The sequence below is a fragment of the Bufo bufo genome, chromosome 1 (assembly GCF_905171765.1).
Source record: "Bufo bufo chromosome 1, aBufBuf1.1, whole genome shotgun sequence".
NCBI lineage: Eukaryota > Metazoa > Chordata > Amphibia > Anura > Bufonidae > Bufo > Bufo bufo.
The window spans coordinates 761527769-761544390 of record NC_053389.1 but is presented as its reverse complement, the minus strand read 5'-3'; the positions used below and the strand labels follow the sequence as shown (position 1 = coordinate 761544390).

General features: G+C 43.6%; 1 protein-coding gene across 4 annotated transcripts in view; it reads right to left on the bottom strand.

Annotated features, from left to right (window-relative positions):
- Positions 1 to 2477: 2477 nt before the first annotated feature.
- Positions 2478 to 16622, bottom strand: part of LOC120986214 (adhesion G protein-coupled receptor E2-like) — a 71724-nt gene continuing 57579 nt past the window's right edge. For all 4 annotated transcript variants that reach the window (XM_040414647.1, XM_040414649.1, XM_040414648.1 and 1 more), the window contains 8 exons: positions 16281 to 16448; positions 15201 to 15395; positions 11693 to 11928; positions 11281 to 11341; positions 8375 to 8466; positions 6458 to 6626; positions 6264 to 6359; positions 2478 to 3001 (listed from right to left, as the gene is read on the bottom strand). In XM_040414647.1, the coding sequence (XP_040270581.1) occupies positions 2939 to 3001; positions 6264 to 6359; positions 6458 to 6626; positions 8375 to 8466; positions 11281 to 11341; positions 11693 to 11928; positions 15201 to 15395; positions 16281 to 16448 (1080 nt within the window). In that variant the 3' untranslated portion in view covers positions 2478 to 2938. The remainder of the gene's footprint in view (positions 3002 to 6263; positions 6360 to 6457; positions 6627 to 8374; positions 8467 to 11280; positions 11342 to 11692; positions 11929 to 15200; positions 15396 to 16280; positions 16449 to 16622) is intronic.

The window sequence follows — 16622 nt, the reverse complement described above, 5'->3', positions numbered from 1 at the left end:
ACTGTTTGATGGATTGTTTTTTGCAAGAGTTGATGTTGTTATTGATGCTATTTTGGTGTATACATTATATAACTTTTTAACAGCTTTTTAGTTCATGTTGAGTGAGACAGGGTGAACAAAAACAGAAATTCTGGCATTTTTCTGTACCTGGGACCTGGGGGTATCTGAAATTGTCTGTAATGTTTTATTATGTATTGTCATGTATCTCATTCTCCTATGAGATCATCAGTCCAAGAAGATTGCCAGAATCAAGAACACTGCTTCCAAGAAGCTTCGGTGTGCCTGGACAGCAGAGAGATCAGCTTCACAGACTCTGCTGCAGGTGAGGGAAACAGGTCAGACACCGTTCACCAAGAACAACCTCCAGGCCATACTATGGTGGATTGGCCATAGACCTTACAGGCAAATTTCCCGGTGGGCCGATGCCCAGGGGGCCGCCTGAGCGCTTCTCACGGCCCGGCCAGTGGACCCTTTTAGGGATGTGATTTGTGCTGCTGGCGGTATTATATGATGGACTGTGGTATTTGGCTCTGTTGGGGTGGTATAATGTGCCACAATATGGTATTGCTGGCCCTGCCTTCCATCAATTTGGACCCAACTACAAAATGGGGCCACTTTTAGTATTTTTTTCCAGGGCCACTTTAAGTTCCCAGTCCGTCCCTGTATATATGTATTTTCAATAAAGGAGAACACTGTTTATCGGAATCTACAGCCTACCTACCTAAATACCAATACTAAAAAAGTATATAGGAGAGCTGGAAAGGGTTCAAAGGTGAGCGACCAGATCATAAAATGGGATTAGCGTTATCTCTTATAATGAGAGGCAACCACGGCATTTGAGTGGTTAGCCTCAGATCGGAGCCCCCTGTGGTGAAATTGTGGGACTCGGTTCAGTAGTGAAGGCTCCCAGGCTGTCACATTAAGTTACCAGTTAGGCCCCTTACACACGAGCGAGTTTTCCGCGCAGGTGCAATGCGTGACGTGAACGCATAGCACCCACACTGAATCCTGACCCATTCATTTCAATGGGTCTGTGTACATGAGCGTTTTTTTTCACACATCAGTTCTGCGTTGGGTGAAAAACTCATCATGTTCTAGATTCTGCGTTTTTCTCGCAGCCCTGGCCCCTATAGAAGTGAATGGGGCTTAAGTGAAAAACGCATTGCAATCGGAAGCAAGTGTGGGTGCGATGCGTTTTTCACGGATGGTTGCTAGGAGATGTTGTTTGTAAACCTTCAGTTTTTTATCACGCGTGTGAAAAACGCATCAAAACACATTGCACCCTCGTGGAAAAAACTGAACAACTGAACGCAATCGCAGACAAAACTGACTGAACTTGCTTGCAAAATAGTGCGAATTTCACCAAACGCATCCTGAACGCATCCGGAGCCAATTCGTCACGCTCGTGTGAAAGAGGCCTTAAGCCTGTAGGAAACACGTCAAAATCTCATGCTATAATATTCTGTTGCAGTCTATGATACAAGTGACAGTAAAATGACAGTAAGTTATAAACAAGTGACATGTAAAAATGACAGTAAGATATAAAAAACAAAGAAAAAAAAACTATAAAAAATTCTAATAGCCCCCCTTTTCCCAATCTTATATCAAAAAGTAAATAGACAACAAAAAAAATAAACATATTTGGTGTCTCTGTGTCTGAAAATGTCAGAACTATTAAAGCATAAAAATGTTTTTTGTGCAGTGAATGCTATTAAAATAATAATGCACAATTTGCCATTTCTTTGATCACCTTGCACTTCCCAATTTTTTTTCTGAAAAGTGATAAAAAAAAAAAGTTGTATGTACACCAATATGGTATCAAAAAAACACTAAAGCTTGCCCTGCTAAAAACAAGCCTTAATACAGGTCTGCAGACAGAAATATAGAAAAAGTTATGGCGGTCAGAACATGGCGATGCAAAGTCGTAAACAAAAACAAAAAATATACAAATTTGGTATCGCTGTAATCGTAGTGAACCGCAGAATAAGCTTGTCGTGTCATTTTTAGCGCATAGGGAACGTCATAAAAACAAAGCCCTTTTTTTTTCCATTTCACCAGACAAAGATTTATTTCCCCATTTTTCAGCTCTCACAAGGCTATGTGAACGGAACAGTAAAAAAAGTTATGGATTTGGAAGGCGGGGAGGGAGGAATGCTTAGGCACAAATGCGCAGCAGCTCCTGTCTAGGACCATCTTGCATCTGCTCTGCAGCGTTGGCCATAACCCCTGGATACGAGCAGTGTATGATGTGATGGAAAAATGAATCCAGCCAGCAAAGGAGGCAATATGGACAATCACAATACATTAGTAAGTGCCTTGTATTAACTTCCTCTACATAATAAATTCCACTTGCTGAAGTGACACAACCCCTTTAAGGGGTCAATTAAACTAACAACTAATGTGATATCATTGCACTGGGAAAGCCTGAACTTGATGGACCTGTTTTTTTTTTAACCTATAACTTTTAAAACAAAGTCTTTTTTTGCATATATAGTATCGTGGACTTCATGGGCAAACTTGTCTGATCTGAAAATGTTCCTGTTTGTTCCTCAGGGATATCTCGGCCGACAATGTATCCTGGCAAATAGTTTGACCATAGGATTGGACATATCTGTCAGGGTACCACAGAATCCTCAGGTGAGCCCAGGCTCTGACACAATAATGGGCCCCAAAGGTCCAGCAGAAGATGACCTATTCAGTTCTTATTGGTGAGATGTCCTGCATGACAGCAAATATTACAATGCTAGCAAAAGTGCAGATGTTCTGTATAGATGGAGGCTGCTCCTCACAATCATTTCCTTGGACCCTTGATCTTCTCCACTACAATTTTGTTGTCTTGACCCCAGGGAGGTGCTTATTTGTTGTTGTCCTAATGTCTTCTTCTAATTGTTCATATTGAGCTCTATGAGCTTGATGATGTACAGGTGGAGAAGTCCATTCAGTCTAAGCATTCTTTGTCGTCCAAGATGTGCAGATGATCTTCTCTTGATGCCTCTGAGGTCTGTGAAGGTGTCACAATGCATTACTGGGTGATTGAGTAATACAGCTATGTATATGTATTAATATAAAATCTATTATAGACTAGAGAGGTCTACAAGGTGATACTAGATGGCACAAGAAAGCAAACCAGTCAGCTCTCCTAACATATCTGTTTTAGTAAATCCCTTTCTTATTCCTCCTGAAATCTTTTAGTAAACCAACAACTGGGTGTTACCTTTTCCATTGTCAATAGGGTGTGTCCCTAGTAAAGTCTGACACTGCTGATGTGGATTGGAGAGTGTGAACGTGTAGGGACAAGCCTCACGGACAAGGGGAATGGTAAAATCTAGTTGTCTACTTATTCATACAGTTCCAGGAGGAATAACACAGAAAGAGCACAATTCTAGGAAAAGATTGTCATAAGGAATACAAGTATTTACCAAAGCAGACAAGTCAGGAGAGTTGAGAGATCGTCTTTAAATATATCTGGGACCAGGGTGACAGTCATTACGGCCAACTACTTCAGCTCCCACAATAGGATTCATGAATATCTCCCTGTTATGTTGTCCCAAAATGACCATTTATCACCTAGCATCCGCAGGATAGGTGACAAGCGCCTGAACAGTGGGGAACGAGTGCTGGGAGCCTTGCAGGGGCATAGCTATAGGAGAAGCAGGGGAAGCGGCTGCTTTGGGGGCCGTACTCAGAAGAGGACAACCCAGGAGGGAGGACTAAAAGATTTTATTGTCTTAACAGTAATACAAAATGACACGGATGGAGCGGCTGCCGGGTCTGGTCCGAGAGAGCGATCTTAACTAGATGAAAGAGTGGGGGATGCACAGGAGGAGGGGGTTGCGGAGGAGTTGCTTGGGGGACAGGGGCACATTCAAAAATTTGCAGTCATTTCTAGTTATGCCCCTGGACCCTTGCCAATCATGAAAATTGGGCACCCTGTTTAAATTAAGGAGCAACCATGTGCACTGGTGTAAGGCACTGCCCAATATGGCCGGGTACAGCACTCGACTATCTCCAGCAATGTCATAGATTTTGAATGAAGTGGTAGTGAGCATGCCTGACCACCACTCCGTTTAAAAGGGGTATCGGTAGTTTCCAGAAGTTGGACTCCCACCGATCAGACACTTATCACCTCTCCCTGTGGATGTTATAATTTGTTATTCTGGAACAACCCCTTTAACCAATTTAGGAAATCTATGGTTATCGTCATAAAGTCTCAAAACCCATGTTATTAATAACAGGCTAAATAGAATGCCTACAACCAGTGTTGAGCGAATTAAAGTCAAACAAATTGATTTTGATACGAATTTCAGGAAAAATTGAAGCCGAATTTCCTCGCTTTTCAGGGTAATGAATCAATTTTCCCTCAAATGGCAGAAAAAGCCAAAACATACTCACCTCTTCCATTTGCATGTGAAAGCGCTGCTGCGGCCATCTTGATTGAAGATACCGCCTGAAATCTCGCGTGCGGTGATGTATGACGTCACCACTCCTGCCAGTGTGATGACGTCATCACGTCACTGCGCGAGATTTTGCGCAATGGCTTCAATCAAGATGGCCATGTCGGCCTCTACACGATCAAATGGATAAGGTGAGTATTTTTTTTTACTGGATTAACCCCCTGAAAGCCCTCAATGTTAATCTCCAATGCCGCGATCAGTGATGAACGTGGCATCTGACGTGCCCGTGAAAGTAATTTGTCACAAAGCAGATTTATTAGTGAAATTCGGTGAAGTAGCCGAATCGAATTTTTGATAACTGCTCAACACTACCTACAACTCAAGATCTTAAAGGGGTTGTCCACCCATTAATATTGATGACTTATAGTCAAGATCGGTAATCAATATCTAATCGGCTGGGGTCCGACAGCTGTTTAAGGAAGATGCGGCGCACCGTGCAAGCGTTGCTTCCTCTTCATTACACTGCACTTCGTCTTGTGCCCGCTCCATTCACTTGTGCTTGTAATTACACCACGCCACCGGTCCACAGGAGACAAGACGTAGTGTAATCATGAGGAAACGGCGCTCGCATGGAGTGTCGCCTACTCTTCAAACAGCTGATCGGCGGGGGTGACGGGAGTCAGACCCCCACCGTTCAGATATTGATGACCTATCCTGACGATAGGTCATCAATATTAATGGCTGGACAACCCCTTTAAGGTGTGGAAAATATAATTATGGGCTTAGGGTTCAAGGCTTAAGGTGACCCTTAAAGGGGTTGTTCAGGATTTTCATTTTTAAATTCTTCCCCACCCAGTGGTGCTTGTGAAGAGCTCTGTGCTCACCTAGTCCCTTCTGCTCCATTCCAACTCCATGGCATCCAGGCTGTCTTCACTGGTCATGCAGTCCCTGTCTCTCAACGTCCACAGGGACGGGTTCATGTGCACCACTGCAGCCAATTACTGGCCTCAGTGGTGATAGGCTATCAAGCAGCAGGTCGTGCTGGGTCATGGTCCACTTGGGGACATGTCACTGCTGAGTCCAATGATTGGATATAGTGGCGGACGTGACCCCACCCATACGGAAGCTGACAGGTAGGGACCGCAAATCCAGTGAAGACAGCCCAGGAGCCACATTGCTGAAACAAGAGTGGTGGGGAGCAGGTTAGTATAGATGTTCTCTTATCTACCAAGGGGTGGGGAGAAATAAAAAAAATAAAACAACCCTAGACAACCCCTTTAAAGGATTTGTTTAACTCAATTTTAAATTAAGATTATTGAATAAATGGATGAAAAAGTATTTGCAACTATAATGACCTAGATAGAAATGCTACTACTATACTCAGCAGAGTAGAGTATGAGACAATACTAGGGGTTCTGTCACACGCAGCTTTTGGTGGCAGTTTTTGTGAGTCGAAGTGAGAAGTTGGATGGAATCAGGGGCGTAACTACCATAGCGGCAGACCATGCGACTGCTATGGGGCCCAGGGCAAGAGGGGGCCCAGTCTTAGTTGGGATCATCTCCTCTTATGAGGTGAAAACTTGGTCAGGACTCTACCCTCTAAAGGAACAACTTTTAGCAAATGAGGCAGTGGGAAAATGGCCCAAGGGTCATTGAAAAGGGTTAAGGTGGAAACCCTTCTGTCCAGTGTGGGGGGCCTGGTTTGATCCTTGCTATGGGGCCCTTACTTCTCTATGTTACGCCACTGGATGGAAGGAAATGGGAAACATAGTGGCATAGATGTATACTTCTCCTCTTGCTGGATCCACTTCTAGCTATGGCTCAAAAAATTGCACAAAAAGCTGTGCGTGACACCACCCTAAGACTTACTGGTTTCATAGTCATTTGCACAGTACTAGCAGTCGCTTCTGAAATGGTCGTCCTAGACCAAAGCCTGTGAAATCCTTTCCTGTACTCTTCCCGTACCTAAATGTAAAGGTATTATTATTTTCAGAAACCCTAATGGAGAGTGTGATCATATGGGAAAGATTGTTGAAAATAATGGGTGATGAAAGTTACATGACCTGGCGGTTGAGCAGACAGTGTACAAGGAAGATATACAATCCTTGGAGACTGTTGCAGATGGTGAAGATGTAAGATGCAACAATGGCGCCAGATCCGAACTGAAAGAGGCCGATGAGCCACGTACAACCTAGTATGAAGAGCTGGGACAAGGCCTTGAATGTCAATAGGCTGTGGAGAGAGCAAGGGTTAAATAATGTTTTTACATATATTCCGACTAACTGCCATTAATTCTCATCAAGCTCCATAACGCCCCCTCCTTATCTAAATTTTGAACATCACATAACCTCCTAACTACTTGTATTCCCCAGAACTATGTCTTTCAAAATTCACCTGTATGCCCCTTAAGGGCTCATGCACACGAACGGGCACTGACTGTAGGGTCGCCGTATGCGGACGCAGGACTTGAATGGGGTCCATGATCCGCATTCGACGGTCCGCACCGCAAAAAAGTAGTGCATGCGCTTCTGCGCACCATACTGTGTCTCCCAGATTGCGGATCCATTCAAGTGATCGGGTCTCAATACGGGCACGGACGGGCAATGGCCATGTGCATGAACCCTAAAGGTGTTTTCTGGGATCTCCTATTACTGTAATGGATAACCTCCGGCACTCCAGCTGTGGTAAAACTACAACTCCCAAGATGCACACTTGCTTGGCTGTTCTCAGAACTCCATAAGAATGGAGCATGCTGGGAGTCGTAGTTTCACCACAGCTGGAGTGCCGGAGGTTAGCCATCACTGGTCTATTATATAGGTCATCAATATCTTTTAGCAGGGGCTCCTCCACTGATCAGTTGTTGAAGAGGCCGCAGTGCTAGCCTCTATATAGTTTACCAAGCACAGCGCCATATGTTGTATAGTGGCTGTGCTTAGTATTGCAGCCCAGCCCCGTGCACTTGAATGGGACTGTGCTACACCAGGCACAATGTGACCGATCAACTTAATCACCAGCCTAAGGGTACTTTCACACTAGTGTTTTTCTTTTCCGGCATAGAGTTCCGCCCTAGGGGCTCAATACCGGAAAAGAACTGATCAGTTTTATCCCCATGCATTCTGAATGGAGAGTAATCCGTTTAGGATGCATCAGGATGTCTTCAGTTCAGTCTTTTTGACTGATCAGGACAAAGATAAAACCGCAGCATGCTACGGTTTTATCTCCGGCCAAAAAAACTGAACACTTCCATAGGAATGTATTAGTGCCAGACCCGGCATTCAAAATACCGCAATGCCGGATCCGGTAAAAATGTGAAAAAATATATAACGGATCCGTTATTGCAATGCTTTGTAAGACTGATCCGGATCCGTCTACAAATGCTTTCCGTTTGCATGCAGATTGCCGGTGACGTAACTGCTTGCCGGATCACTCTGCCACAAGTGTGAAAGTACCCTAAGAAGGGGCAATAGAGTACCGCAGCCTCTTCAAACAGATCATCATCGGCGGTGCCGGGAGTTGATGCCCTACTGATCAGATATGGATGACCTATCCTGAGGATAGGGTATCGATATTAAACTTCCAGAATAGGGGTTATCCATACACGAATGGCTAAAATCTACACAATCTATAACACAATGATGTCCACAGTAATACAGCTTTAGGTAATATAAAATAACATTAAAAAGCTCAGATCATCATATTTTTCAACATTGTGCAATAGACACATAATGAAAATCAGCTCAGGTTAGGCCATCACTAGATGATCAGTAGGGCTCCAACACTTGGCACCCTTGCCAATCCAGCCAGCAAAGGAAGCAATATGGACAATCACAATACATTAGTAAGTGCCTTGTATTAACTTTCTGTACATGGTAAATGCCACTTGCTGAAGTGAGAGGAGCCCTTTAAAATAGGCCATCACTTAGTAAAAATGGAGCTACACTGTTCACAATTGTTTTCTGGTTTCACTGTCTTTGACTTACCGGGTATGTTTTAGGGTAGAGACATTCGAGTTTAGAGATGCCAACTTCTTTCTGAGGAGCCAGAATGTGAGGACCAAGAGAATGAAATTAATCTAAAAGAGAGAATAGTAGACAAGAAGAAAGTCTTAGGGAACACAAATTAGTCGTCAAGATCAGTGCCCCCCCCCCCCCCCCCCGAGTATATATTTAATTTTTTGCCCCCTCTGTATATATATTCTATTTTGCCCCCTCTGTATATATATCCATTTCCCCCCCTCTGTATATATATTCCATTTTGTCCCCTCTGTATATATATCCATTTCCCCCCCTCTGTATATATTCCATGTTGCCCCCTGTATATATTTCCATTTTGCCCCCTCTGTATATATATCCATTTTCCCCCCTTTGTATATATTACATTTTGCCCCCTGTATATATTTCCATTTTGCCCCCTCTGTATATACACTGCTCAAAAAAATAAAGGGAACACTTAAACAACACAATGTAACTCCAAGTCAATCACACTTCTGTGAAATCAAACTGTCCACTTAGGAAGCAACACTGAGTGACAATCAATTTCACATGCTGTTGTGCAAATGGGATAGACAACAGGTGGAAATTATAGGCAATTAGCAAGAAACCCCCAATAAAGGAGTGGTTCTGCAGGTGGTGACCACAGACCACTTCTCAGTTCCTATGCTTCCTGGCTGATGTTTTGGTCACTTTTGAATGCTGGCGGTGCTTTCACTCTAGTGGTAGCATGAGACGGAGTCTACAACCCACACAAGTGGCTCAGGTAGTGCAGCTTATCCAGGATGGCACATCAATGCGAGCTGTGGAAAGAAGGTTTGCTGTGTCTGTCAGCGTAGTGTCCAGAGCATGGAGGCGCTACCAGGAGACAGGCCAGTACATCAGGAGACGTGGAGGAGGCCGTAGGAGGGCAACAACCCAGCAGCAGGACCGCTACCTCCGCCTTTGTGCAAGGAGGAACAGGAGGAGCACTGCCAGAGCCCTGCAAAATGACCTCCGGCAGGCCACAAATGTTCATGTGTCTGCTCAAACGGTCAGAAACAGACTCCATGAGGGTGATATGAGGGCCCAACGTCCACAGGTGGGGGTTGTGCTTACAGCCCAACACCGTGCAGGACGTTTGGCATTTGCTAGAGAACACCAAGATTGGCAAATTCGCCACTGGCGCCCTGTGCTCTTCACAGATAAAAGCAGGTTCACACTGAGCACATGTGACAGACGTGACAGAGTCTGGAGACGCCGTGGAGAACGTTCTGCTGCCTGCAACATCCTCCAGCATGACCGGTTTGGCATTGGGTCAGTAATGGTGTGGGATGGCATTTCTTTGGAGGGCCGCACAGCCCTCCATGTGCTCGCCAGAGGTAGCCTGCTGCCATTAGGTACCGAGATGAGATCCCCTTGTGAGACCATATGCTGGTGCGGTTGTCCCTGGGTTCCTCCTAATGCAAGACAATGCTAGACCTCATGTGGCTGGAGTGTGTCAGCAGTTCCTGCAAGACGAAGAGATTGATGTAATGGACTGGCCCGCCCGTTCCCCAGTCCTGAATCCAATTGAGCACATCTGGGACATCATGTCTCGCTCTATCCACCAACGTCACGTTGCACAACAGACTGTCCAGGAGTTGGCAGATGCTTTAATCCAGGTCTGGGAGGAGATCCCTCAGGAGACCTCCCCCCATCTCATCAGGAGCATGCACAGGCGTTGTAGGGAGGTCATACAGGCACGTGGAGGCCACACACACTACTGAGCCTCATTTGACTTGTTTTAAGGACATTACATCAAAGTTGGATCAGCCTGTAGTGTGTTTTTCCACTTTCATTTTGAGTGTGACTCCAAATCCAGACCTCCATGGGTTGAAAAATTTGATTTCCATTTTTAATTTTTGTGTGATTTTGTTGTCAGCACATTCAACTATGTAAAGAACAAAGTATTTCAGAAGAATATTTAATTAATTCAGATCTAGGATGTGTTATTTTTGTGTTCCCTTTATTTTTTTGAGCAGTGTATATATCCATTTTCCCCCCTTTGTATATATTTCCATTTTGCCCCCTCTGTATATATATCCATTTCCCCCCCTTTGTATATATTACATTTTGCCCCCTGTATATATTTGCATTTTGCCCCCTCTGTATATATATCCATTTTCCCCCCTTTGTATATATTACATTTTGCCCCCTGTATATATTTCCATTTTGCCCCCTGTGTATATATATCCATTTTGCCCCCTGTATATATTACATTTTGCACCCTGTATATATTTCCATTTTGCCCCCTGTATATATTACATTTTGCACCCTGTATATATTTCCATTTTGCCCCCTGTATATATTTCCATTTTGCCCCCTCTTTATTTATATATAATTCCATTTTTTCCCCCTCTGTATATATAATTTTTTTTGCCCTATATTTCATGATTTTGCCCCGAGTGCCGGGCCCCTAAGTATGAGGGATTTGCTGCCAGTGCCGTGCCCCGCCCTCATATGGCCGGTGGGGCACGGCAGTGAGCTGTCGTGACTCGTGGTCGTGTCGACCATGACGTTTTTCAAGTGGAAGTGCGGTGTGCCGCACTGCCGCCACTGCCAGGTGCCCCCCGTGACTATGAAGACGGCGTGTGCCGCGTCATCCCTCGTGATCCCGCGAGACCCGGCCCTGAGTTCATGGGTCTCGCAGGATCATCTCAGCAAGAGGTGCAGCGCCGGAGAGGGTATGGGTGGGTAAGGTTAGGACTAACTACGTAGTGCTGCACCGCTGGCCAGGCACAGGGGCCCGGACTGGCCATTAAAATCACTTGCAGAAAGTTGCGGGGCTGCCGGGCCCGGTCGCACCCTCTGCGATCGAGATCGATACGCCCCTGATCAAGATACAACAAGGGAGCTGAGGTAAAATATATACTCACTGAGATAAAAAAAGTGACTGGTCCAAGGAAACTCCAGATGTGACTTATTTTGATCCAACAACTAAAGGCAAAAAGAAGAGAAAAACAACTGGTCATCGTTATCTTTTCATGAATTCATTGGTCTTTTCTCATAATAATAAGGTTTCCTAGGAAGGGAAATGAGGGAAGATTGTGGCACAGAAAAGACTGTACTCTCTACTATGGCCTTCACTGATACAGGAGACTAAGGCCACCTGAGCTTGTACTAGTGATGACACTGCAATTGAGTGTTAAAGAATCTGCCCTATATGTAGGGCTCTAGTGGGCTCTTCAGGACTATATAGCTTTCAGGTATTGCCTACTTGCTAACTGATCAGTTCCCGACTGACACCCAGGGTTATTGTTGTTATTGTCTGTGTATTATGGAACTTACTGTGTCTGATCCCCATAGATGTCTGGATATAACGATGCTGATATAATCAATATGATGACGGGGATTCCAAACCCAATCAAACAGACATATGGGAAGTAAGAGCGTTGAGAGTTCATATAATTTATAGCTTGCAGGTTTCGGACAGTCATGAAGAGAAGGATGCTTTCGAGGGACATCCAACAGAATGCACAGAGGAAGAGGAACTGTAGACTGCCTGCAATAACCGAACAGAGGATCTGAAATAAAAACAAAAGGGGTTATCATACAGATGAACACATTTTTAGAAATTCATTTTTGATCCGCTTCATATAAATTGGTCTTCAGATTCAGCCAAGATCTCACTAAATTCAACCAGAATTGAAAGTGTCCTGATTGCCAGGAAAAGATGCGCATCCAACCCCTTTCAGACTCAAGACAGCACTAAATGTATCAGCACCAGAATTAATATTGTAAAATATTTGTGCCTGTGACTTATGAGAATTATGTGCTGTACAGTGGGGTGATACACATTAATAAAAATTGAGAGGGATAGCTTTAAATGCTGCTGCAGCACTCACTAAAAAAAGATTGGCAGGCTGACTGAATTATACACTGGCACACTACACTGACACTTGTAACCTAGGTAAAATGTTTCTCTCTGTCACTCTCCGACAATAACTTTACACAGGCCGACAATCAGGGCAACTATCAGGAAGGAATCATCATTCATGATAATTTCCCTGTGTAAAGATCACCCAATGATGGAGCAAACGCTCCTTCATCAGGTAAAAGCATCGCTGGTGTAGACACCCAAATGATCATTTCTGGGCAGCAGATCACGCTGTCTAAACAGTAATCTGCTGGCCAGAAAGAATGATTCACTATGGTGATCATGGTAGTGATCCTTCATCCTCATACAGCGCTGGTGATTTCTGTATGTAAATGCACCTCTCACCTTCTCTAATGAGCAGGCAATTATTGGGAACTAACAGATTGATCCGGATAATTGACTGTTGTGTTGGCCCGCGTAAGGGAGCCTTAAATCAGCTGTATTCAGTGTTTAAAGAACAGATTTTTTCTGTGTCAGAGATCCTGTCATAGCAATAGATAACCCCAGAAAACACATGCCTTTGGGATCTTATATAGTGCACCACGTGTGAGGACTGAGTGTGCATCTGCATCTCCATCAGGCAGCATTCCCTAGCAGTAGCAGAATATGCTGCAAAAGACAGACACTGGACTATCTAATATCAGGGGGACATAGGAGCTGTAACTACGGGAAGGCATTCTATTCCTCCCCTCTCCCTCCTCCCTCTCTTAGGCCCCTTTCACATGGGCGAGTTTTCCGGGTGGGTGCAATGCGTGAGGTGAACGCATTGCACCCACACTGATTCCGGACCCATTCATTTCTATGGGGCTGTGCACACGAGCGGTGGTTTTCACGCATCACTTGTGCGTTGCGTGAAAATCGCAGCATGCTCTATATTGTGCGTTTTTCACGCAACGCAGGCCCCATAGAAGTGAATGGGGCTGCGTGAAAATCGCAAGCAAGTGCGGATGCAGTGCGATTTTCACGCATTGTTGCTAGGTGACTATCGGGATGGGGAGCAGATCTTTATTATTTTCCCTTATAACATGGTTATAAAGGAAAATAATAGCATTCTTTATACAGAGTAAAGTAAATACAAGTAAATTAGGGATGGAGGGGTTAAAAAAAAATATTAAACTCACCTCATCCACTTGTTCGCGCAGCCCGCCTTCTCTTCTTTTTTCTTCTTTGAGGACCTGGGAGAAAAGGATCTTTGGTGACGTCACTGCGCTCATCACATGGTCCATCACATGATCCATCACCATGGTGATGGACCATGTGATGAGCGCAGTGACGTCACCAAAGGTCCTTTTCTCTCAGGTCCTCAAAGAAGAAGAAAGAAGAGAAGCCGGGCTGCGCGAACAAGTGGATAAGGTGAGTTTAATATATATATATATTTTTTAACCCCTCCATCCCTAATTTACTTAGCGTTCTGTATTAAGAATTCTATTATTTTCCCTTATAACCATGTCTGTGAAGAAGTCCGGGTTCGGGTCTGGGTACCAAACATGCAGATTTTTCTCACGCGCGTGCAAAACGCATTAAAACGCTTTGCACTTGCGCTGAAAAATCCCACATTTTCCCGCAACGCACCCGCATCCTATCCGGCCCTCACACGTGACGCCCGTGTGAAAGAGGCCTTATAAGGATGACATATATCGATCGATTGTCTAGTCTGTAGTTAGGTCATCATTCTCTGCCTTAAAGGGCTAACAATGTTAGACTATTACATTGAACTATCAGGAATGTGATACACTGCCCCATCACTGGTCTATTCACCTATAAATACATGAAGCTGTGTGTGTGTGTGTGTGTGTGTGTGTGTGTGTGTATGTGTGTGGAGGGGGGGGGTTACTATTGTCTTTTGTGAGCTCCTAATATCACCATCATCTGTATCAATGGCCCTCCCTATAGTTTAAAACATTGGATTTATTCCAGAGGATTTAATACCTAATCTCCCCAGCTGGAGGTATTTGGAGGATCTGTATTGCCCTGGGTAAGGGTTATTGCCCTGATCATTTGACCACCCAAACTGGGACTACTTCTCTGTGGAGCATTTCTTTGTCTGGTTTATTTGTAGCTTCAATTTGAATTATGTTTTTAATTTAGTTCTGTTTATTATAGGTTTGTTGTGGTGGCATCGTTCCGTGAGGAACCCTTCAACGGGGGAAAGGCATTGGGACACCTGAAGGGGGAGCTTTACTCTCCCACAACTTCTATCTTAGAGGATGTTATCTTGCAGACCAGTATAAAGACCCCTAACAGGAACCTTTTGTATTATAATACTGCACCTTATGTTGGGGATTATGAGTTATATTTATGTCCTGTTTTGTGTATGGTCATGAATCAGTAAAAGCACTTTTTTGATACTACAATTGATATTTATTGTGGGTGACCTTTACCCCTTACCTGTTATTAATGATCTTTGGGACTATCATATGTATCACTGGTCTAAATAGTTTGATATTCTCAGTGACTTCTTGATCTTATATGGTGCCTATCATATGTGTCAGTATAGTCCCCAGGGTTATAAAATCCACCTTCTTCATCTTGCCTGCCCTGCTGTGCTGTCCTCTGGTTTGTAACGTGACGGATACCATATTGAGTCATTTGCCCCAAAAACAAATTGCTAAATTTTTCGATCCACTAGAATCCTAACCTTTTGGGAACTTCATAACGAAGTCAGTTTGTTTAGAACTGATTCGCTAATATCTAGTTAACAAATAAACTTGGAAAGAGCTTTATATCACGCTATGGCATGAGATTATAATCAGTGTGGGTCTCTTTGCCAAAAGGGATTGAGAATTAAGATCTTATGCTCTTTAGAGTCCTACAATTTTAGCAAGATGCTGAAGTGTTACTGAGGCCTGAAGGGGAAGCAGGAGACACCTTCATTGGTTGTACAAGACTCACAATACTTAAAATTTCTAAAATAGTTACCTTATTCCAGGTTTGTTGAAGACCCACCAAAACGAGAAGTTGGCCCAAGAACAGACATCCACAGAGAACTGTTAGAACAGAAGTGTGAGCGCTTCTCAGGGGCCGACAGAGTATAAAGGTGAGAAAAGTGAGAAAGAGACAGACAACAGAAATACTGAGGCCAATAATAGAGAGAATTCTTAAGCCATCGTCCACCTGTAGTTGAAAAAACAATAATGGCTTAGAAGTGATAATGTACACCATCAGATACATGAAATTAACTTGAATATTCTTGCAAAAGCTGATCTTTTGAAATGCATTGCTTGTGTAACCAGTTTCCTAAGAGTCAATAAGAATATGATGTGTTTTCTGACCGCTAGATCACACTCTATGTGGATTATTGGTTTTCAGTTTTCACAGGGTTTGAAGGCTCTATATGTGCTGTCCATTATATAACTAGCCAAATGTATGAACTTTCCAGTCACCCGTCCCTTAGTCTTCTACACATTCTCCCATTCTCTGTTTAGCTAGGAGAACATGGTGACTCCTGTTGTACAACACCAAGGATTTTCCAATGAATGCATCGGCCAAGGCTAATATATTCCACATGTAACATGTGCTAATAGGAATTCATACAGATCATAGATTGCTGAAAATAAAAATTGTAGATAGTTTTGAACTTTATATAGCCCATCCTCTTGGAACATAAATCCCTACATGACAAATTATATTTGTTTTGTCAACTTAAATGATTAACAAACCATGGACATAGGATAGCTGTCTGACAAAAAGGTGAGCAGATGGGATATAACTGAATGAGGAGTCCAGTTGGAGGGTTTGTCCAATCAAAATATTTAATGTTCCTGGGGACCCCCACTTATCATGTGCCTTTTATAATACTGAGATCTTAAGTGGCAGAGGGTCTTTGGCCTTTCTCTTGTGCCAGGAATCAAGCACAACTGCAAATCCACATTCCCTAAAGCTACACTGGTGTGTCTGGCAGCCAGTTACACATTATGCAGATTGTCTGATGTCCATAGGCTCCTAAAAAATAATAAAGAGGGTATTGAGTCAAGCAATATATATGCCTTTATATATCACCTGAATTTTGGTGGGTGCCATGATGACAGCAAAGGTGGAGAGATGTCTGCAGACACAACGTGTACTGTTCGCTTGCTCTGACTGCTGACTTTCACATCCATAGGTTGACCAAACATTATTTTGTGTGTCCAAAAATACACACCGCAAAGTGTAGAGCGGCTTCACAGCCTATATGTTAAAATGCAGACAATGCTATTATCTCACAACGGTTTTATCAGAGCATTATGGATCAAAAAAGAATTTATATTTATAAAATGTACATACAGACCCTCATTGTATACCAAGGGCCTAGATATAAGTCCAGTTAATATAACTAGGTCCTCTGCCTACCTATGGATTGTA